Source organism: Polypterus senegalus, chromosome 2 (genome assembly GCF_016835505.1).
Source record: "Polypterus senegalus isolate Bchr_013 chromosome 2, ASM1683550v1, whole genome shotgun sequence".
NCBI lineage: Eukaryota > Metazoa > Chordata > Cladistia > Polypteriformes > Polypteridae > Polypterus > Polypterus senegalus.
Window position 1 is genome coordinate 92,059,130 of NC_053155.1, and position 25,138 is coordinate 92,084,267.

Genomic DNA, 25,138 nt, shown 5'->3' on the forward strand with positions numbered 1-25,138 from the left:
CTTTTCTTTGCCTGTCTTGATCTCAATAGTCTGAGTAGAAGCCTCCAAGACTTGAGGTTTAGACATGGCCAATTCATTCATTATATCTGACATACGTTTTGGAGTGCTACTTGATTCCCTGACATGTTATCAGGTACCATTTCACACTGTATTCTCTTATGCTGTAGTTTTCATGGATTGCTCACCTGTATAGCCAAATCCACTCCTGGCAGCAGTCCTATTCCCAGATGCCATTAAAATCTGTCATCAGCTTCAAAGGGTTCTTTTGTGGTGTCCTTGATCCCTTTTAGTCTCTAATGTATTAAGCATGGATTGTAGCCCATGTACTGGCTGAAGTAGCCCTTTCATTTATTTCAGATCACCTTGGACTTCGGGATGGGTCATACAGTTCCAGAAGGAACTTTGGGCTTTTCCACCCATTCTTCACAAGTCTTTACACACATGCTGTCCTTGCACATACTCAGTTGGGTATTTCTCAGCAGCATGGGAAATGAGTCTGGAAGCCCATTCATGGGGCCAATCTGTCGCATTTCAGATAATTTATCAGCAAAACTCAGACACGTATCCTGGAGCCCATTAATATTCTCTAAAGGAAAAAGAGATTCAATTGTTTTGCGGATCCAGCGTCTTCCAAACCCTCCACATCTAATTCCTATATCAATCTGCTGAAAGTTATATAGTGATAATTATTTTTCAGGATCTATTTAAAATTGTAGTATATATTCCCAATAAATTAATGAAGACATTTTTAGATTAATGAAGGAAAAATTATAGTGCAAAAATGTGCAACTGGTAATGTTATAGTTCATAATTGTTTTGAATGGTAATTGTGTTTCTTTTGAATGGTAATTGAATAGTGTTTCTTTAAATCATACCAACTAATTATTTAGAGTGATATTTAATTTCCTAATTCTTGCAATAGTTTTATCTTTAGTTAACTATGTTAAAAGCTTTATAATATTTTTTTTTTTTGCCTTCCTCAGGCTTTCTAGCTACAACATCTTTTGGTACTCCCATAATCTCTTCTTCATCTTCTACATGGTACTCCTGTTGCATGTAGCTGGGTGAGTGACAATGTTAATTTTTCTTCTTGCATGAATGTCTTTGGTGGGCACAGTATACAGTAGCTTAATACCAGAGCTCCAGCAACAAAATGTATTTCTGTAGAGCATTTTCAAAAACAGGATGTAGTTTAAAGTGCTTTACAAGATGTCAGTGAAATAGTATTTATATACTGTAAAAGAATACGCCATGACACAAGAAAAAGGTTTGGGGCAGCCACCTGTATACCGCAAAATATTTAATTCGAAGCAAGGTTGTTTACAGATTCGAGTCCCAAACAAAAGTGACAAACAGAAAGAAGATGGCAAGTTTTAAAGCCCGTCAGGGGAAGTGATGTCATCTGGTCCAGAACAGGAAGTGATGTCATCAAACCCGGAACTGGAAATGTGTCATTGGGTCCTGGCAGAATTTCTCGTGTTTGGTCTGCAGGGATAAAAGAGAAAGGATTATTGCACTTGCCACCCCCTGGCCTGGCTTGGAATTACCTTCTTTTGGCCCCTTTAGCTGCCTTCCATGCGCACGGGTGTGACAGTACCATTAGTACTATTTTAAAATAAATTCTAAAGGACACGAATAACCAATGTAATGATGCTAAGACTGGTGAGATATGCTCAGATTTTCTTTTTCTGGTTAAGATTCTTGCTACTGCATTCTAAACTAATTGCAATCTTTTGATGTCTTTCTTAGGTAGTACTGTTAGATGTGAATTAATTTTTCAGCATATAGCAGTGTAATAAGAGGTCTAACTTTTCTAACTGATATCAAATAATGCAGTCCTAGTAATTTGGTTAATGTGCAATTTAAAGTTTAGGTCAGAGTCCATGATTACACCAGCAGTTTGACATAACTTTTAACGCAAAGGGATCAAAATTATTTCAAAGATCTTCACTATGTCTATTTTTGCGAACCACTAAGGTTTTTCCTTATTTAGCGTGAGAAAATAAATACTCATCAATTCAGTAATAAAAGTAAAACACTGGATCAGAAAGGTAGAGCGTCAGGTTCATCATGTGTTATAGCTAAGTAAAGCTGTGTGTCATTTGCATAAGTATGGTGGTTCACTTTGTGTTTCGATATAATCTGGACTAATAGAAGCATGTACAGTATATTGAAAAAAGCTGTGCCCAAAAGAGATCTTTGTGCCATACTACATAAAATATCATGAATCTCCGAAATACAGTCATCACAACTAACAAAGTTTTTTCTACCTGTTAAACAAAACTGAAAACACTTTAAGACACAGCTAGAGGGACCCACCTATTGTCTAAGGTGATTTTTGTGGTCAGGTCTAAGAAAAGGTGATGTAAAGAGTCGTGTGGCATGTGCATTTTAGACAAACAAATAAATATCACAGTTGTGATATTGAGGAGAGGGCAACGTGCGGGATTAACCTGTTCCCTTGTTAGCGCCAGAGTCGTGGTTGCCACACCTGCATCCCACAGGGTTTTAAAATGGAGTCAAAGTGCAAGAAGAGAGGGAGAAAAAGAACGAGAATGACAAGAAAGAAGGCTTGGAGGTTAAAAGAAAATGGAAGAAAAGATGGGCAGGAATGGGAAGGAGCTAGTTCAGTGAGATGGGAAGCATGTGAAAGGGAAAGTGAGACCCGTGAGAGGAGCATATGGCCAGATGCTCAAAGGGTGGCAGAGGGGCCACTCCTGCTGAGCAACCTAACCAGCAGGAGCAGCCGAGTGCTTTGGGAGGCTCTGATGGAACCCCGACAGACTGTGGTGCGGAGGGAGCGAGGAGCAAAGCTCAGCATGGCGCCCTGCAAACGTCAAGGGACCCGCAACAGGGACCCAAGCTGGACTTAAGGGTTGTCAGCACCTGTTGGTAGATGTCTCCTTGTGTTAAGTATTCAAGGAAAGGGTGAGTCGAGGAGATATTGTTTTTTAGCTAGGAGTACGGAGGCATATGACTACAAAGGATGAATATTTTTGTCCTTGATTTTAACCTCATTTTAAAGGATTATTTATTTTTTGTTAAACCTTTTAACATTCACTTTGCACATCATTTTATGGATTATTTACAATGTATTTATGTATTTATTGACTGCATTACACTTTGGACATTTCTTGTTTTTGTAAATAAAAAACTCTGTAACACTTTATCGCACCTCTTGCTGAATTTGTGTGTCCTCATTTGCCTGACTCATCCTCTGGTACATTGGGTTCAAGTGGCTGTCAGAAACTGAGTGTAGAGTAGAGCTAACCTGGACCATCAAAGAGAACAAGATCAGATATATGAGCTGTGCACGCATTACCCTGCAAGTCATTTACTACTTTAACCAGTGCTGTTTCTATAGTATGATTTATTTTAAAACCTGACTGAAACTTATTAATAATGGAATGCTGGTTCAAGTAATCATTTAACTGCAGAAAAAATACTTTTTATAGAATTTTAATTAAAGAAAAACCATGTTAGAAAGAGGCCAAAGTTTTCAAAGGCCAAAGAGTCTACATTATTTTTCTTGAGTAAGGGTTTAAAGAATCTGGGAAGACCCCGATATCTAATGATGAGTTAACTATGTCAAGTACACTATCACTAAGCACATCAGGGACTTCTTTGAAAAATCCACTTAGAACTGGATCAAGGGCACGAGTGGAGAATTTAGTCTGAGGAATTATTCTGCGGTGTTCTGGTAAACCTATTTGAGTAATGGTATTTATCAGACTAATGCTGGGGTCAATAGAATTAACTTTGGAGGTATTATATTACATATAATATAATTTATTTTGTGTTTAGAAAATGCAGCAGAACTGTCAAGTTTTGCAAGATGTTTTAAGGAGGTATTTTGTTTAATGAGCTGGGTTTAGAAGACAATTGGTAGTTAAAAATGAATTTCTTGGATTTCCAGCATTATTATTTATATTTTAGAAAAAATATAACTGCCTTTCAAGGCAGATTTCTTTGTTATAATCAGTTGTATGTGCTTTGTGTATTTTATGATGGACTGTTAGTTTAGTTTTCCTCCATTTACATTCACCTCTGCAGCCTTTTTCTTTAGTTCAGACATTCTATGAATCTTCAATGGTATTTTAATGTTAATGTTATTTGATTTCTTAACGATTTTTTTTAATAGGACCACTATGTCAGCTGTAGCTCTCAACTTAACATTCACATTTTCTACCTTACTGGTTACATTACTAGCTGTATTAGGGCAAGCACTATTGATTGATTATTCTGAATATTAGCAAACCTAGAGGCTATTAATGCATTAAAATAATATTTTTCTCGCAAATTGGTTCTTTTTAGCTCTTGTTACCAGTATTTCTATACCATTATCTATGACCTCCCTTAAATCAGTTTTTAGTTCTTTTGAAATTACTGAATCCATTCTGTGTCCTACTTTATGTGTAGGATGGCTATCGTGCTGGCTAAGATCAAAAGACTGCTATAAGTTAATAAATCCTCTTGCTTTAGGATCACATTGGTTATCCATCCATCCATCCATTATCCAACCCGCTATATCCAAACTACAGGGTCACGGGGGGTCTGCTGGAACCAATCCTAGCCAACACATAATGCAAAGCAGGAAACAAACCCCGGGCAGGGAGCCAGCCCACCACAGATCACATTGGTTATCCATATTAAAATGAAAATTGCCTACAATTAGGAACCTATCATAGTTATTATTATAGATACTAAGTCTGGGAATTCCTTGATAAAAGAAGCATTATGTTTGGGAGGTCAATTCCCAGTCAATATTAGAGACTGTGGGACTACTTGAATAAAGATGGCAACATACTGAAACTTGTATCTTTACAGTTTAATTGGCTCAAGAAAGTACTTGCTAAACTGCCACCCTTTTTACTTTGGTGAACAAAATGAATGAAATTGTAATTCAGAGGTGCTGTGTCAGTTAACACTGCAGCACCATAGTAGCCTAAAAGCAGCAATTGGTCACATTAAAAATATTTCATAGGTATGCTCTGTAGGACCCCACACTTTTTCAATGCCTCAGACAATTAGGGGAAAGGATGCTTAATCAAATAAAGTTTAAATATTTCAAGATTCTATCAATTATAGAGAAACAAACATTTTTATAGTGAGCTATTAGCAAACAGATGTTACCAAAAAAGTAAATTCTTAGATAAAAAAAAAAATTAACAAATGAGAATGTTGAGAGAAAAAGAGATTTTACTTGATAAAGGTTACGACGTAAAAAGTTTGGACCCCAGCGAGATGTGAGGTCATACCACATGATAATGGCACTGTAAGCTAGTAGCAAGTACAGAGCACCTCAATGAAAGTACAGTAAATGAAATAAATTGCTATAGTTTCTTTGATTTGTTTGTACACTAGATGTCAAAGTCTACTCAGTGAACAAAGACAAAAAAGGCCAAATGACATGTCTGAACATTTCTTTCAGAATGGTGTAGAAAGTGGGTCATTGGAAAGAGTTTCTTATGTAGTGAAGTTTGTGAAGTTAGATTTGTAAAAGAAATGTAACAGTGTATGAAATGCCAAAAAAAGAATTTCCAGATAACATTTTATTATGCTTTACAACACTACAAAACTGATTTTTTTATTAGTATGAGTATTTTGCGGATTAAACATTTTCAGCTGCTTCTTAAATGTTGTTTCAAAATCATACAGTCTTAAGGCTTTTGTGTTTTCACCAGAACATTGTTTCCCAGTTGAGTCACTACATCTGTAATTATTTAGCCCTTTGATTCTTTGACTGGCTTGTCATTGTGCCTTTAAAACTGTCTGCCTAAAGTTAAGTTTGCCTCATTAGAAAGCATCTCTAACAAAAGAGACATGGATAGACAATGAAAGGAAGGTTGTGAGTAGTAAATCAACCAGCCATGTAATCTTTCCTTCTTTATCTTAAGAGTATCAAGACTGTGACTCAGACATCATACACTGACATTTAGTCTGAGTGAACAGGGCTGTCTGTTTCAGTGCCAGATTTATTACCTTTTATTGCCATTTTTTATGCAGTTATGTGTTTATTTTTTCATTATGCATTTAAAAATGTTAATGAATGTGTGCCTGGAGTCTCACCATGTTAAGGCTGTTTTCTCCATCAGATTCATACAAATTATTATTTGTGGTACAGATAAATAGAACCAATACTACATTATTAAAAAAAATAGAGTCCCTAATCAAACTGTGCAGTAAAACAGACTCAAAAAATTTTAAACTCTAGTACTGTAAAAATGTCTTACTGATAAACTTTGAAGGACACACTACTGGTATTAAGTTAGCAGACGATAAATCAGCTCAATCTGCCATTCTCCAGAACAGAGCAAAGGAATATAGGAATGTCTCTAGGAACAGCAAGAATAGACATGTCTGAAAGCCTCCAAAATGTATTTATGTTTGTTACAGTTCACCACTTTAATTCAGAAGTCATGTTGCCACTACAGTGCACAACTTTTGCCATGAACGGTTATTTGAGTTTTGCTTGATTTAACTCCCATTTAAATTATTGTTTTCTAGATTTGATGGAAAAATTCCTGTTTCGTAGTATAGTAAAGTAGTTCACATTTAACACATTTCTGTTATTTTCTGTTACTTTAAAAGTTAGATCCAACAAAAATTTAGTGACAACACAAACAAATATATAAAGCTAATATACATTTAAATTTTTAGTGGATTTGACAATTGAACAAGTGATATTTAAGATTTACACTCATTCATCTTTTAAGTATCCTTACTGGAGCCAAAACATCAAATTTGACACTCATATCCCCTGTAAGCCATTTCTAATGATACACTGGATGTCATTGCGTATTTTTCTTATTGCTTCACTTATCACATATATTTTGCAATTTTGTGGTAAATGGAAAAAATCTTTACCTTTAAATAGACTGAAGCCTAATAAACTTAAATATATGTCCTTCATTTTACAAAGATGTCTATTATATTATATTTTAATTTCTAATCAGCATAAAGTTTATATACAACTAAAAGCATTCTTAGAGGCTTTATATCATCAAATACATTCTCAAATCCTTATCACTGGTTTAACCATATTTCCTGATTTTGCTTAAAGCTATTTTATGCATTGTCTTGGTGAAACTGTCATATTGTTTTAAAGTGAGAAACTTGCTTCTGAAAACTCAATTCTGGTGGGTCAGTAGGCGAATCATATTTAAGATTTATAACCACCTACTTTTCATATAAAGTATATTTACTGGGGATTAAAATGTAGTGGATTTTGGATGAAAGTTCAGATAAGGCATAAGAGGGGATCATAGTATTTTGCAATTGAGTAGTTAATGATCAGATGAACTAGACTACTCTCGTTGCTTACTTAACATTTTTCCTAGTTGTTTACAGCTGATGCCTTAGCCTAATCTGAACAGATGAAAAATATGGCTGAAAGATAATCTGCTGTGAAAGTTTTGAAACTTACACAGTCATTTTCTTAATCACACTAATTTAACACACTTGATCTTCTAAATGCAGTCCAAATGATGAACTATTCTGTGAATAGTTTGCACTGTTTCCTTCTTCCAGGCCAATGAGTACTGGGAACCTTTAAAGAAGTCACATTGATCAGAAACTACTTTCTGTCTGTAAGAAATAAAAATAACCTTAATCACTTTTCAAACTTTTCATTTGAACACAAGCATTTGTCCAAAAAGGCCTTTAAGGACTTTCTGGTTGCTTTAAGAAAGACAGTGAAAATGGTGCTGTTAAAAAGGCCAGAAAGACAGACACAAGGACAGCACTGACTAATATTGGGACTTTTTATTTTCCAGTCATAGTATTTAGGCTGACTTGTGTACTGTTTTGCAGTAAATATGTCATAATTGTCAGGCATGGATAAGAGAAGAGATGGAATGGGTATAGTCATTTATTTCTTTGATAGACCCAGTGATTAATATCTGAATCTGTAAATATGAGGGTTAAGTTGTACTAAACACCCATCTTCCACCAGTTACCTACATGTATTTTATCTTAACTGTGTAATATATTAAATATTAACTAGAAGTCTTTAAACTGCAATTATGCATTGCAAATACTCAGCAAAGCATTACATTAGAAAACATTCACATCTTTCATTATTTTAGCCTCTCTGATAACACTCTGTTCTTTTGCTTGTCTTTTTTCTCCAGTGGTGCACTTAAATACCAAGCCAATTTGCAAGCTCATCCGCCAGGGTGTCTGAGTCCTAATAAAACTCTTCAAGGCTCAGTGTTGAAATTGGATTCTTATGTTGACTTGCAAACAGATCTGTTCTCAAATGGCTTTTTGAGACAATCATTTATTCATAAAGGGAACCTCACCAATATCTGCAAGGAAGATCCAATTTTTAAGCCACATTTCCCAGCTCAGGTCTGTAATATGCATTTACCATATAAAACTAGCATATCTGAATTAATTGGTATTGTTGAATATGTTTGTATTATTCTCTGTAAACTAACGGTTTTGTAAATTGTTTAAATGTATTATGCTGTAAAATTAGCAAAAAACAGAATGCTGAAATCAGTAGTTATATTAATATAGAATACAGAAGGGAAAATAAGAACATTTCTCCCTGTGCATTTCAACCCACCATATACAGATAAAGACTAAAATAAGAAAATGGTAGTTTTCATCACTCAGTTTTCACTTATCATACTTGTATTTTAATTAATTTCAGTGATCAAACCACCATGGCTTTAGATCATTTCACCACTGTTTCATCCCTTATACTTAGTCACGTAATCATTAAGCATTAAGTTAGAGGGAGGAATTAGACTAGTGGGCTGGTTGGCATTTAAACTTTTAGCTGCTGTAGATTAAAAAGATATGAGATATGAAATAAAATGAGAGGTTCAATGAAATTCTGTTGACTGGTGCAAAACTTGGAATATAATTATTAATATCATGAACAAAGAGAGCTACACAACTCTACCCACAAAACTATTACCTGGAAACTATATTGACTTATATATATAATTTAGAGTGTAGGGACTTGTGTTATTTCCTTGAAGACAGCTGATTTGAACTTCTGTGAACTTCACTAAAAAGGAAGTTCTTTCAGAGTTATAATTATCCCACTAGACTCATTCACATGGTGCAGGTTGAAACAGACACAGTATCACTTGGGTAAGTTTAGATTGTAAATGAGAGATATTGGGAACAGTAGTAAGTAAAGGAATGGGGAAGCAGTAAGCTGTGGGGAAAAATCCAGAATTAATTTGAAGAAACAGGAAGTAGTCAATCAATAATAGAATAAACTGTATGGGAACAGTAAAATAAAACAAGGACAACTAGAAAAAATTGCACCTTTTAAACTAGAAGTGAGATCTGAAAATTGGGGCACAAAAGTGGCATCACGATCATGTTGACTTGGAATGAAACCATAGATAAAATTATTGGACAAAAGGTGGAAATTACTGATTAGAAACAAAAAAATAGAGAGTTTCAACATTGTAACTTTATGTATGAACTAAAAAAACTAGGCCTCTGATATTCAAATAAATTGAAGCAATAGTTTGAAATGACTAACCAAACTAACCTTACAACATTCATCATTGTGCGTTTTTAAGGATGCACTTTCCAAAAATTCAGCATTATGCACATGAGGCTTCAGTTCCCTCAACTTTACAATTGGATCCAGCTGATTAAGAAAATGGATAGGTGAATATTAGAATATATTCTATAAGAATATGGTTGAACATCCATGTGTGAGAAAGGTGTAAAAGATGGGGATTTTTTAATGAATTGTAGTTTATGAGGAAGCCTTCATTCTGCATAAAGTTAACACTTTCTGTCTAATATACTTTAGACATGGCTGTGGGTATCTGGTCCTCTTTGCCTGTACTGTGTAGAAAGACTATACAGATGTATCAGAAGCAACACACCTGTTACTATATTGTCTGTCATCTGCCATCACTGTGATGTTATTGAAGTACAAATGTTGAAAAAAAATTTCAAAGCACGCCCGGGTCAGGTGAGACTACTTTTGTGTACTTTTTTATGTATTTATTTTAAGTTTATTTGTAATATTTATTTTCAGAGGAATATTCTCAGAAATAATTTACAGTACAATAAATTGAAGTAATGTTTTAGGTGACAAGTTTAATGTTAGCAAAAACGCAAACTGTAATATTACAGAGCCATCATGTTTTAGTTTCCTTTTTAATAATATAAGCAAAACAAAATCATGCTTATGCAAGCCAGTATGGAACTAGAATTGGTAGGAAACATTATTATTACAGTAACATTCTTTTATCTGTCCCTAAGCAATGTATTACTATGAATATAATTTAAAATCGTTGACTACGAAGTGTGATCAAAAAATACGATGATTGTTTAAATTAAAAAAAAATGATTACAGTAAAAGACACATTGCCATTAATCCCCCTCAAAATACTCTGCCTTGCTTTGAACACACTTATCCCATCATTCTTGAAACTTTCTGAAGCGGTTCTGGAAGTCCTCTTTCGTGACTGTTTTTAGTTGCACTGTCATGACTGCCTTGATGTCCTAAATCGATTGAAAACGTTTACCTTTCATGATGATTTTGACTTGGGGGAAGAGCCAGAAGTCGGATGGTGCCAGATCCAGGGAGTAAGGTGGATGAGAACACACCGTAATGTTTTTATTTGACAGAAATTGCCGTACAAGAAGTTATGTGTGACACGGAGCGTTGTCATGATGGAGAATGAAACCATTTGTCCATTTCTCAGGTTGTTTTCTACGCAGATTATTTCTTAAAATGTCAAAAAACACAGTAATTATCACCATGATGTTGGATTTTGACTGATATGCTTTTTTCATACAAAGATAACTGGGTGATTTTCATTGAGAACTCTGAACTCTGGTCTCAGGAGCATAACCATAGACCCAATGATAGTTCTTAAAATGCTGGAATCTGAGGCAGTACGATTGTGCAACTCCAATGAAATTAACAAGCACTGTTGCTTTTGTTCAACCATCAAACGTGGAACAAATTTCGCACTCACTCACCTCATTTTCAAATCTATTGTTAAAATGGTTTGAACGGACCCATATGAGATGTTCAGATCCTCAGAAATGTCCCTAATAGTCGATCACCTTTTTGATTGTAATTCGCCTTACTCTTTCAACATTCTCTTGGGTTTTTGATGCTGAATGTCCCGTTCTCTCCTTGTCTTCTACCGATTCAGAACCATTATGAAATCACTCAGTCCACTTGTAAACCGTCTTTATGGGCACTGCAGCATCACCATAAACTACTTTTATAATTTTGTGTGTTTCTTTAGCACTTTTTTGCAGTTTGTAACAAAATTTCATGATAGTGTGCTGTTTGCGATCCATGATTTGCAGCACGCTTTAAAACACACCTTCACTCAACCGTAGCTCACAACCAACTGACTGCACCAAACAAGTTGAAACTCATTGTTACTAAGGGACGACACGCTGCTTCCCATATTGGAGATCCCTGCCTTTCTGCTGGATGGCACTCGGCACTAGCATTCACCATATTTTTTGATCATACCTTGTATTTTCAAGTGTAAAGCCCTAGGAAGTTATAGTACTAATTTAATATGTGTTCTGCCATTTTAATTAAATGTGAAGATGTTTTAGTTATTTATTATTCTGTTTTTTTTAGTATATTGTTTTATATTGTCCAAGCATATCTGCAGTTGAGAACCACCCCTTCACACTTACTTTGGTAAGAAATGTTTCTTGGATTTTGCACATTTTTTCAGACATTTAAAATGGATCAGTCGTTTTGTTGTTGTTTTGTACAGTTCATTGAAATTTGTAAGTCCATCATTTTTGTTTCATATTAGTAGCAAGGTTCAGAGTCTGTGTTTTATTCAAAATTGAGAAAGACAGCAAATAAATGAGAGAGCATTTGTGTTTTTTTTAAACTTTTCTCTCTGCCAGTCCTAGCTCTGGAGCAGATGTTTTCATCACATCTAATCATTTCAGACATCCTGCTGGCAGGTTTTTCACTATATTCTTACTGTCTGTCTACAAATGAAATTCCTTTATGTTTTCCAGAATTACCTGCCACTTTAGACAATATGTTGTCAGAGAAGCCAACAAATGGGAATAGCAGATTACTTATTTTATTTCCTGAATGACTCATTGTTTAAAATTTATTTTTTATTTTAGCATTTAATTTTGAAGATAAATACAACTCATGTCACTTACATTGCTTACAAGAGATTTTGAGATTGACTGCTTTTTGTGTAAAGTCTTTTTCCTCAATGGGGAAACAAAAGATGTGTACCCTCTAAGTCATCTTGGAGGCACGTATACAGATAGAGGACAGTCCAGGTGGAACAGAATGGATATGAAGTGGTGTCCATGTGTGGCTTTCCTAATGCTTTTTCAGTGTGTTTGCAAACAATCTATTCCATGTACTTTGTGTTAGACACCTTATTATGACAGTTCAGTTTGAATCCCAAAATAGACTACCCATTGGAACAGAGCTTATACCTTGAATTAAAAACAAATTAGAAGGATATGTTTATTTTCTAGATCTTCCTAAAATTATAAATAACAAATTATGTTGTTTAATGAAGTTAGTTTTAAACAAAACAGCTCAGTTTATTGTTCTACTTTCTGTTAGTTTCTGCAGGTTGGCATTCTTGAATAATTTCCACAAGACTTATATTATGCCATTTTTGATCAACAACTTTCTGATACTTTAAACACTAAGGGAAGCCATCCTACATTTATAATCTTTTTGTTAAAGTTCTTTAAGACCGACTTTATAGAGGTGTTAGCAATTCTTTGACCTTTTGTGTACGTGGTTTCAATACACTCAGACAAACTGCACCCTACCAATTTGAAGACAAGAAGTTTCAGAATGAAAGAAGATCATTTAATCTGTCAAACTGAATGTTACTTTAGATAATGGTCATATTCTCCCAATAGATAATTTGTTCACTTTTAAGTCTTTTAAATGTTACGTTTAATTATATGACTCAGTTGAATTCAGATTCTCACAAAACTTGTTGTGAGAAGTGCTTAATAATTTTTGTCTTAAATGCATTTTCCATAGGTAGCAGATATGGCATCCTTTACCAAGCCAAGTTGAGGATAGTATTTGAAGGTCAATAGAATCTGATTATGAAGTAGAATAGAAGAGAGAGTGTAATTTAACGTGTTGCAGTAAGTGCTGGAGTTATAAAAAACAATGCTGCTAAAACTTTCAAATTTCGTAGAACTATAACAATCAATATAAGTAATATTCTTTGCTTCTTTCATATAAGTATCACATAAGTGCCCTAAATTACTGTACATCTGTGTTGCCTATTTTAATTATCCTGTTCTAACTGCACAGAACAGCAAAAGAATTTATTTAGAAAAGGAATTGGTAGATGATTTGTAACAAAAGCAATAAGCATGTAAATCTTAACGGAAATGTCAAAAACACAAATAACCAAGGCTTAATACGTGTGGCAAAAATCATTGTCAAATGGACAGAAATTCGAAAACCAATAAATGCACATGTAACACAAGCCAAAAAAATTAATCCTACATTGTCATTAAAAAAGCAGAGCAGAAATATTTCAACGCAACAAAGAAATTAAAATTTAAAGGTTTGGTTTGAATCTAGTCAAGTACAACCAGGAAATGCACAATGTGCCTTATACTCCTGCCACTTCCTAGTAATGACATAGCAATTGCTCTAAAATACTCCTCAAAATGTCATTGCAAGAGAATCATACTTATTTCCAATATATTTAAAAATGTATCAAATGTCGAAATGTATGTGATTGTATTTTTTGAGGTCAAGGAGAATTTATAAAAAATCAGAAACAAGAGCCTAATCATGACAGCCTGCTACATATTTTAATCATCTCCATATACTGCATTTCAACTGATTTGTTTAGCATCATTATGTTAAATATTTGTATCATTTATCATGAATGATTTTGTTTTTTATAGGAGAAGCTGTTATTTGAAAGTTTATGAGTGATGTGCTTTTCAGTTCAGCCAATAAGCTAACAGAAATGTGTAAATGTAGGATATTTCACTGTGTTTTAGTATAGTTAAACTATAAACCAGAAATTGAAGAAGTTATTTATTTATTTATTTATTTATTTATTGATATATGTTCCTTTCTTTTAGTCTTATAATTTTTATTTAATTAACATTAAATAATAAGTAGTTATTTGGTTGTGTTTTTTTATTTTTTCATGTTTATTTATTTTGATTTTATTGTTATTTTTATCACCCCCCCTGGCTCCTTTGTTCATTTCATCTTTAATCCTGTTCTTTGACTACCTTATTCAGAGCGTTCATGATGATTACTACTCATTGCTGTTCACAGCAACTTATTAGTCAGTGTCACTGAGGGAAAATTGTGTGGTTCTTATGTGCTGTGATCTTCAGCACATCAGAAGAATGAGACTGAAGTGTTTGAAAAGAAGAGTCATTCATTCATTTCATTGGAAAGAGTGGGACGGGGGAAGGAGAGAGAGCAAGCTTTATACGTCTTATTCTCTGGCCACATTGTTATTATGCTTGCTAATAGGAAATGCAAAACCTTGCTGCGAATAAATATTGTATTATTTATATTTAATTTGCAAAGCTGAAACATAAATGATCTCAATTATGAACTCTGAATGAAAGAAAATGTTTTCACCTAATATTTCCCTGTTCTCAGATTTATTATTTTTGTGGGATACCCATATAAATAGTTTGATAAGAAATAAATAAATAGTAAGATAAAGAATACCATTTGTAGCTACTGTAGAAGACCTGGAAGGGTGCTATATGATGGAAGGGCTAAACAAAATCAAAGTAATTCTGGTTAAATTTGAGTGCAGTGAATGATGATGAAAGACATTTCATAAAGAAACTGTTTGCATTAATTCCAAATATGATTATTCATAAGGATATAATGGCATGAAAGGTAAAACTGCTCGAATAATTTCACATTTTGGTAAAGATTCTATCCTTTCAGACATATGGGGATTTCTCTACCAATGTCTAAGAGGGTATTCTTTTATGTCAACCAGATGTTGTGGCTATCCATGAATTAAACATTTTTATTGATAGCAATCTTTTGCCATTCCTTAAGTGTTATTAAAATGATGCAATTGTTATCTTGCATCATGCTCATCTTATTGTAGACCCTAACTAACTGTGCTTTACTAATGCAACTCACCATTGGAAATTGAACCCATTATTATGAGTGGTTGAAAACTTTATTAAGTTCATTTCTACACAAAATTATATTTTCAGGAAGAACAACACATGTCTAGAAATATTTGGGAACACTTTAGGAAAAACTCAAATTATATGTAAGAAGACAAATTTCAAATATCTATATATATATATAATTCACTAAGGCAAGACAACCATGGAAAGCGATTCACTAAGCCGCCGACAAGTGAGACACCTATGGCGCACGCAGGAAGGAGCCACGCCCACCAACTCCAAGACCATTGGATACGACGACAACTCACAGAGCCACGCCCACCAACTCGGACGCGATGACACAGAAAAACCAGCGTCATTTATATTCATCTGTTGTAGAGGTCACATGCAGCTCCGATTCACGTTAACTGTTAATAGAGGCATGTTTCTCGCGGAGGTGAATTGCCATATGCGGCGTGTAAAACTGTTTGCGAGGGGTATCCCATGGGATCCTTAAAATGTTCCTTTACAACTGAGGTTAAAACACAATGAAGTGAGCAGTCTTTAAAAAACGAGTTTTTAGTTACGACGCACGACCACATGCACTATAGCAAACTGTTTTACACGCAACATAATTCGCATCCGCGACAAACATGCGTCTTCTTAGATACTCTTGCACTTTGTATACACCCCCCTCCCACCGTGGTCGGGTGTCTTGGTCGATTATATATAGAAAGGCGAACAAAACCGCACAGAGCAATGAAAAGTCTACGTGAGTCACAGGTGCATCTGGACTGTACAAAGACGACACATGAGCAGGCAGTGTATACTGAACGAGAAATCAGCAGACTAGCATGACGGAGGGAGCGGAGTGGATGTCCTTCTCCTCTCCTCCCGTTCCGTTCCGTTCCACCCTGAGCGCCGCACGGATGATTGTGTGTTGGTTCGTTCCGTGCATTGGTTAAAACCCAATGAAGGAAGCAGTCTTTAAAAACCAATAAGCCCTGTGCCTCTGTTTCATTACCGTCTCACCTGCTTCACCAATGCAGGCCCCGCAACAGGCGATCATTCCCATGACCCGCCGGGCAGCCAACCGGGCAACCAAAGTCTTTGGGTTCATGGGGGAGTATGGTTACAAAGCTGAAACTTAAAGGAATTGACGGAAGGGCACCACCAGGTGTGGAGCCTTTTGCTTCATTTGACTCAACACAGGAAACCTCACCCGGCCCAGACACGGACAGGATTGGCAGATTGATAGCTCTTTCTCGATTCTGTGGGTGGTGGTGCATGGCAGTTCTTAGTTGGTGGAGCGATTTGGCTGGTTATTTCCGAAAACGAACGAGACTTACACGACCCAACAGCGGTCGACGTCGAAATTCTTAGAGGGACAAGTGGCTTGCAGCCACATGAGATTGAGCATTAACAGGTCTGTGATGCACTTGTACAAAGTATGTCCGGTACTGCACGCGCGCTACACTGAATGGATCAACGTGTGTCCACCCGGCGTGGGTAAGCTGTTGAACCCCATTCATGATCGAGACCGTGGCTTCCAATTGTTCCCCACAAACGAGAAATTCCCAGTACGTGCGGGTCATACGCTCGCACTGATTACGTCCCTGCCCTTTGTAAAGCTCCCCATGGTCGGGTGACTTGCTGGATTATATTAAAAAAAAAAGCAGCCGGAACCGCAATGAACAATGAAAAATCAACGTGGAAACCGATTAACAGTCAATGTGACTCACAGGTGCGTCTGGACTGTACACAGACGAAAGCGACTCAGGTAGGGAGTTGGGGGCGGGCACATAAGCGGGCAGTGCGTACTGAACGAGCGCCGTTCAACCCCGACCTTCGCTTTGGAAGGAGAAAGCGCGACGGCACTCCTCCGGTTTTCAGTCACGGACAATTGTATGTTGGTTCATAGCGTGCATTGTTGCAATGTTACTTTTCTTGGTGGTTTATTAAATTACGGATTTTTCAAATGTTTATTTTTTCCTCTGTGCTTAAAAATCATTTAAAAAGCGGCCTGATTATGCGGCGTATGCTACGTCGCGGGTTGGCTAGTTTAATATAAAACTGTATTTCAAACTAAAAGAACATCAGAACTAACACCTAGTATTTCTAAGGCTGACCAAGAATAGCCAAAGTCACCTAATGATATTCTTTTCCAAAAAAGATTGTTTTACAAATAGAATTCTAGTAGCTAATATTTTATTTATGTTAATCATATTATGAACAAAGAGAAAAGTCTAATAAGACTATCTCATCAAATACATAAAAACAAAGCACACAATGCAATTGTGGAGATTAAAAATGCAATTGGAAACAAACTTACTGAACGTAAAAAATAACTAATATACCTTATTTGTGGAATATTTGAAATCACAATGCAAATAGGAATGTAATTAAGGAGAACCCTAGGCCAGTGAATTTCTTGTTAAAGCAGAATTTATTGAACATGCTGCTCATTGACAGGATGCTATAAATGTTTTTGCAAAATACACAGTTCCAGATGCTGTCTACTGTAATTTTTAAAAGGATACCCACTAAATTAGCCTCATTAATGCTAATTATGTTTGAGGAAGCAACAAAAGATAACATGCTATTGCCAAACTCTATGTCAGTCAACCAGTTCTAACTCTGGGTTGTGAATGTTTGGATTTGAAGGAATTAAGAGTGGAGAAACTTAACATGCTTGGTTAACCTTGAAAAAAAAGTCTTGCTCAGATTGCTTTATATATTCCTTGCTCTGTGCTCCAGGTGTCAATAGCAATAACTACTGTATATTTTTCTAACAATACAGTTGTTCGTCAGTTCCTCAAAATATGGAACTAATAAAAGAAAAATTTAAATAGAGGAGCTATTCACTACTATTTCAGATATCTGCTGTTCCACTTTACAAAGCACATGATTAATTTTCTTTACACATTAGAAATATTGTCAGAAGGAACATGCTTAACCTCCCTAATCTTCCATCACTATCTCAATTTATATATAGTTTAGTCAGAAATGAGTACAAATTTGGTAGTGTTTTTAGATTTACCAGCTAACTTCATGGTATACATCAATATACCAATTTAGATAATGATGAGAAATTAAATGAATCAATGTCTCAAAGAGTGGAATTCACTTAAGGGGTTTCAATTGCTTGTAGTATAAATGTAATTGTATCTGGAAGGCCCAGCTTCTGGTGAGTCATTGTTGTAGCCTAACCTACAAAATGAACACAAGCAACTCTGTGAAAAGGTGATTTAAAAAGCACAAGTCAGGGGATGAATATAAGAAAATATCTGTCCCTAAATATCAATTGGAGTTCAGTTATGGGAGATTTTTTTTTTGCCAGCAAGACAACAAACCCAAGCATAAAGACAAACCTACATAAGAATGGTTTAAAACAACAATGTTAACATTCAGTTGTGGCTGAATCAGAGTCCAGATTTCAAATTGAGAAAATGTGGCTGGACTTGAAAAATTCTCTTCACTCACAATCCCCAGGCAACCTGGCAGAGTCTGGGCCATTTTGCGAAGAAGAATGGGGAACATTTTAGAGATCAGATGTGCAAAGCTTTTAGAGACCTGTCCAGTAGACTTAACACTATAATGGCTAAGATGGATACTTATCCAACCAATTATTTTGTGTTTTATATTCGTTATTAATTTAGACCACTTTGTAGAGATTTGCTTTCTAATTGACATTAAAGGCTCTTTTATTCTGTTGATCACTGTCAAAAAGCCAGATAATATCCACTATGACTCAGTTTTGTCTAACAATAAAATGTGAAAACCTCCAAGAAAGTGAATACTTTTTATAGGCACTGTAAACCACTCAAACGTGTGCTGGAGGTCACAATGAGATGCTTCTAAGAGGGTAGTTTTCATTTGTAAGTAACAGAATTACAACTCTGTATTACAAAAATGGACACACACCAAGCCTATAGTCTTTCCTTTGATATTCTGTACAAATATTTAAATATGAATGTGTCTTTGCTCTGCATGAAATTACAGTTTCTTATTTTGATATTCAGTCTATATTTTTCTAAAAATTTAAAGAGATGGAAGCTAGGCTTAGACTCCTTTTTATTTTAGAATTTTATGCATTACAACACTAGAGAAAGAGAAATAGGATTTTAAATTTTTTAACACAAAATTCAACAAATTTTATCTAAGTTTTATGTTTCTTTACTAAAACACTGCCTTTAATGTTAAGGCTTAGATCTGCTTTTCTTGTTTAAATACTAAATAGTTCAATAGTAGTACTTTGTTGGTATTCATATCTTGACTTAAAGATGCATTTAAAAGTTTAAATGAACAAGGATTGAGAGGCTGCTTTACATCAGATGATATTGCAGACATGCTTTCACAAGTTTCAGTTTTCTTAAAAGCACTCTCTTTTTCTCCCACATACCCAAAGAGATATATAGTGCATCCGGAAAGTATTCACAGCGCTTTTTCCACAATTTGTTATGTTACAGCCTTATTCCAAAATGGATTAAATTCATTTTTTTCCTCAGAATTCTACACACAACACCCCATAATGACAACGTGAAAAAAGTTTACTTGAGATTTTTGCAAATTTATTAAAAATAAAAACATTGAGAAAGCACATGTACATAAGTATTTACAGCCTTTGCCATGAAGCTCAAAATTGAGCTCAGGTGCATCCTATTTCCCCTGATCATCCTTGAGATGTTTCTACAGCTTAATTGGAGTCCACCTGTGGTAAATTCAGTTTATTGGACATGATTTGGAAAGGCACACACCTGTCTATATAAGGTCCCACAGTTGGCAGTTCATGTCAGAGCACAAACCAAGCATGAAGTCAAAGGAATTGTCTCGAGGCACAAATCTGGGGAAGGTTACAGAAAAATTTCTGCTGCTTTGAAGGTCCCAATGAGCACAGTGGCCTCCATCATCCGTAAGTGGAAGAAGTTCGAAACCACCAGGACTCTTCCTAGAGCTGGCCGGCCATCTAAACTGAGCGATCGGGGGAGAATCGCCTTAGTCAGGGAGGTGACCAAGAACCCGATGGTCACTCTGTCAGAGCTCCAGAGGTCCTCTGTGGAGAGAGGAGAACCTTCCGGAAGGACAACCATCTCTAAAGCAATCTACCAATCAGGCCTGTATGGTAGAGTGGCCAGACGGAAGCCACTCCTTAGTAAAAGGCACATGGCAGCCCACCTGGAGTTTGCCAAAAGGCACCTGAAGGACTCTCAGACCAAGAGAAACAAAATTCTCTGGTCTGATGAGACAAAGATTAAACTCTTTGGTGTGAATGCCAGGCGTCATGTTTAGAGGAAGCTAGGTACCGCTCATCACCAGGCCAATACCATCTCTACAGTGAAGCATGGTGGTGGCAGCATCATGCTGTGGAGATGTTTTTCAGCGGCAGGAACTGGGAGACTAGTCAGGATAAAGGGAAAGATGACTGCAGCAATGTACAGAGACATCCTGGATGAAAACCTGCTCCTGAGCGCTCTTGACCTCAGACTGGGGCGCAGTTCATCTTTCAGCAGGACAACGACCCTAAGCACACAGCCAAGATATCAAAGGAGTGGCTTCAGGACAACTCTGTGAATGTTCTTGAGTGGCCCAGCCAGAGCCCAGAGTTGAATCCGATTGAACATCTCTGGAGAGATCTTAAAATCGCTGTGCACCGACGCTTCCCATCCAACCTGATGGAGCTTAAGAGGTGCTGCAAAGAGGAATGGGCGAAACTGGCCAAGGATAGGTGTGCCAAGATTGCGGCATCAGATTCAAAAAGACTTGAGGCTGTAATTGCTGCTAATGGTGCATCGACAAAGTATTGAGCAAAGGCTGTGAATACTGTGTACATGTGATTTCTCAATTTTTTTATTTTTAATAAACTTGCAAAAACCTCAATTAAACTTTTTTAATCCATTTTGGAATAAGGCTGTAACATAACAAAATATGGAAAAAGTAATGCGCTGTGAATACTTTCCGGATGCACTGTAAATATGTGAAATCATTCAGTGAATGCAATATCACCAGGCCAGGTTGATTGCATCCCAGTGGTACTGGTTCCATATCAGAAACCAAGCAAGCTATGCATTGGTTAAATTTCTTATATTTATTTCAGTCTCTTATTGCATTAAAATAGCAGTGACGCCCAAATCTGTAATTATCATTGCTGATCATCTTTACTTTATAATGGTATATTTACATGCTTACACTCATTAATAATGTCTCTAGTTTGCAGTGACCTCTGAAAAATGCATATTAATAACTGAATACATAATCAGGTAATTTTTCTGAGGACTCATTAAAATTTTTTGGTTTTCCTAATTGTGAGTTGTTTGCGTAAACCTTTTCCTTTTTATGTTCACCAGGTTTTCTGTCCAGCAGATTCTTAAATAGTGTATTAAACTTTAAACTCAAATTTCTGTTTTAGTGTCCATCAAGAAAACGAGAAACTTTCTGCATACATTTTCGTGTCTTGGGAGATTGGACTAGTGAGTATATTTTAACGTAATTCATTCTTAATAAATCAATCCTTTTGTATGAAGGCATAGAGCTGCTTTTCTAACACAAACCACAGCATATTCATATTATTGAAAATTACACCATAATGGGCAATTGAGTATCAAAATATTCTTCTCACTGAAGTTCTTTAGACAGACAGACAGACAGACACCCACACACACACTATGGTCTGAACATATACCAGAATGATTAAAAAGAAAGAAAACTTCTGACTTGGCGGTCACAGTCAAATTGAGGCATTATGCAGGCATATTGCTGTTTGTTTAAATAAGCCCCACTAGTGTTTTCTGAGATACTTCTGAATGAGTAATTGGCTGAAAGTACTCTGTGTTAGTGTGTCAGAGAGGGGATGTACAACACTGTCCATAATGGCAGTCAGTTTTGTTTTAATTCTCCCTCTTCTAATATCTCCAGAGGGTCCAGATCATCTCTGGTATGGTGGTACACCTACCGTATAGGTTTCAGTCCTTATTTTATTCCTGGTTGGCTATTTTAATATGTTTTAATATGTCAGTGTTCTGTTACGTGTGGTTGTGATTTCGACTGAGCTACTTGTTTACCTCCACAGGTCAAAATAATGCTATTAATTTGATTGTGATGAGTGTACTTCTGAGATTATCCATCATGAGATTATCCTGGATCAGATGCCAGTACTACATGTACTGGCGTCCAACCCAGTGTTTTTTCTTGCATTGCATTACTTGCTACAAATAAAAGTTTTGGTAATTGAAGACTCAATTAGCACATTAGGATCATTTTAAAAGTTAAGCAGTAAAAGGCACAAACTCTTCTCTTGAATATTCAAATTTCAGAAACATATTCGAAAACAATAAGTCAAATATTTCTTAGTTACATTGTTGCTAGGCATCACTTGCACCAAAATGACCAAAAGCAGTTTTGTGCAGGAAACACCTTGAAACAATTTGGGTTTGAAAATATAGACATTATATCGGTTCCGTGGGAATCTTAACATGATTTCATCCACATTCACCTCCTGGAAAGAGTCAGAAGAATTAAAGTATTGTGGGAATCGTGCAATGTACTGTACTCTGTATTTTGGGAACATGAGTCACTTGCCCTGAAGCTTTAGAAAATGAGACTCCTGCCAGAAGATTCAGCAGTCATTTCAGATACTGTATCTTGCTAAAGTGAGCTGCAAGGTTAAGCAGACCAACTATCTCTTGATTAAACTCATTTTTAAAAATGCAACAAATAATTTTTCACTGTGTCAGTAAATTAATTACCTTTTTAATATACTAAATTAAATATGGTGTTACTGCCTGAACAAAGGACTTTTTAGCAAGGAGTCACTCACATTATGCATGATACAGGAAGAAAAAATGTAATGGATAAACTGAAAGAAAATAAAGTGAGGTTAAACAGAAACACTATTTACATTTTTATGAACTGGGTAGGCTTGAAAAGTTAACAAATCAGGGCAGCATATTAAATAAAATTATTTGTTTTAGTTAAACTTGTGCTGAAATGTATGTTGTCTGCCTGTTAAAAACTTGTGTTGGATGAATCAGAATTTTTTCTGCTATTAGGACATCATTCAAAAATATTGCGTTACATGAGAAAAAAGTTTTAAAGAAAACAGGCCATTCTTTTCAAACTAGCATGTTCCTGTTCACCTAGTGTGTATAGCAGGAGGGTTGCCCTGGGGAGCTAAAGGAGGTTTTTGAAAACAGACATAGCAAATATATAAGTTTACTAAAGGGTGATTTCACAAAAGAGGGGGCTTGTTTTCAGTCAGAACTGTTTTCTTAAAAGGCAGCACTGAGGGTCTGATGAACTTTAAATAAGAAAATGATCTTGCATTACTCCGTAAAATTAAAAAAAAAAATCTTTTTTAGTGTAACATGATAAATTTACATATTTCATGGTAGTTAATAGTTTTACTAAGCATTATTTTTTATTTGATTTTATTTGCAGTATGCATGTAGCAGTAACCATATGTAGGGGTATAAGTTCACAGTACTTGCTTCATGCTAAGATTAACATAAACCCATCTTGGTTGTACTGCTGCACCATTACCAAAATTAACTATCTAGTTAAGCATAAAAGCAAAGCTTTTAACATCTTTCTTCAGAAATGAAGACTATTGCTTTACTTTACAGGCAATAAATCATCCCAGCCTTTGTGATCACCATTGAAATATGATCCCTAAAACCATATACCTTTAACATAATGTGGACATAAATAGCAGAAATGAAATACTGTTTTCATTTTTTACCTTTTCACTGTAACTTATTCACTTTCATATTCTTATTCATTACAGTCCCTATATTTGACTTGCATATCTTTTAAAATGATTTTATCTACAGCAGGGGTGCACAGGCTTTGTTCTGGGGCTGCAGTAGTTATAGATTTTTCTTCCAGAGCAATTTCTTAATTAGAAGGCAAAGATTGTTGCTGAAGTAATATTTGCATGCTTCATTATAGTTAACTTTCTTCTTTTCATATTATACAGCTGTATTCAGTGTTTTTAACCAGTTGTTAATTAGCAATGATATGTAATGACAAAGGAACTAGTGGGTTTGGAAAACACGAGCAGCTGCTGTGACCCACAAGAGCCAAACTTGAGTGCCTTTCAGCTACAGTATCCACATCAGTAATTGGATCAATTACTCCAGAAATAACACTGTTTACACATTTCTATTCTCCTCCTCTTACCCATTCTTCTTGACTCTCTGTAAAGGATGCAGCGCTTTGGTTTTTGCCTGTCCTTTCTGAAGCTTCATATTGAATTCTGTGGGAGATTCAAGGTTTATAGAGAATCTTGTGTGAACCTGCCTCTTAGAAAGCTCAGCCAATGTCATTCATGTACTAACATGCAGTGTGCTACAATAACTAGGCAGAAAGTGTGCAGTGCTGTGCTATAAAGCAGTGTTTAAGGCATACTGTATCACTCACTGTGAGAGTTCTTGAAGTTTTAAGCAATTCCCTTTGAAGCATAGTGGTACACAGATAACTTGGTTTGGTAACCTTATTCAGGTCTAATAATGGCTTATCCAGATGTAAACTGAGGAACATTATTGGTTACTGTTTGCTGCAACAGAATATTAGAAGTACAAAGGTTTCTTATTACTTATGCACTCGTGTCTTTCTGTGTGGGTTATTACTTATTTAATGTCTCTAAGTCTATTCGTCCAGGTAAGAGTCACTACCTTTGGCATTTAATCACTTTTCCACTAAAAATAATTATAATGAAGAAAGCCAATTCATTCAAGTATTTGTCTTTCCTAACATATATAAAACCGTATAATAAATTAAGTGTATTTAACTTGAAAGACTAACAGGAACATAGGTTTGTTTTATTGTTTGGTCCTGTGGGGATTCTTTTCATTGGTTTGAAGAACAGAGTCCCAGTGCTTTTTAGTGATGCTGGCTGTCACTTTTGCAGAATCTTTTCGCTACAAGAACTGCACAAAGCCATTCTTAATACACAGTTTCCAAATGTATTACACATTTTTGAATCACGTTAGACATTATGTTATGGCAGAAATGTTACTGCCATGTTTTAAAATTACATCTGACATGGCAC

At 35.6% G+C, this 25,138-nt stretch overlaps 1 protein-coding gene across 2 annotated transcripts in view; it reads left to right on the forward strand.

The window, feature by feature from the left end:
- The window catches only part of LOC120523149 (NADPH oxidase 4), an 82,088-nt gene that overhangs the window by 35,721 nt on the left and 21,229 nt on the right, over window positions 1-25,138 (forward strand). For both annotated transcript variants that reach the window (XM_039744163.1, XM_039744164.1), the window contains 5 exons: window positions 984-1,064; window positions 8,133-8,352; window positions 9,791-9,955; window positions 11,600-11,662; window positions 21,500-21,560. In XM_039744163.1, the coding sequence (XP_039600097.1) occupies window positions 984-1,064; window positions 8,133-8,352; window positions 9,791-9,955; window positions 11,600-11,662; window positions 21,500-21,560 (590 nt within the window). The remainder of the gene's footprint in view (window positions 1-983; window positions 1,065-8,132; window positions 8,353-9,790; window positions 9,956-11,599; window positions 11,663-21,499; window positions 21,561-25,138) is intronic.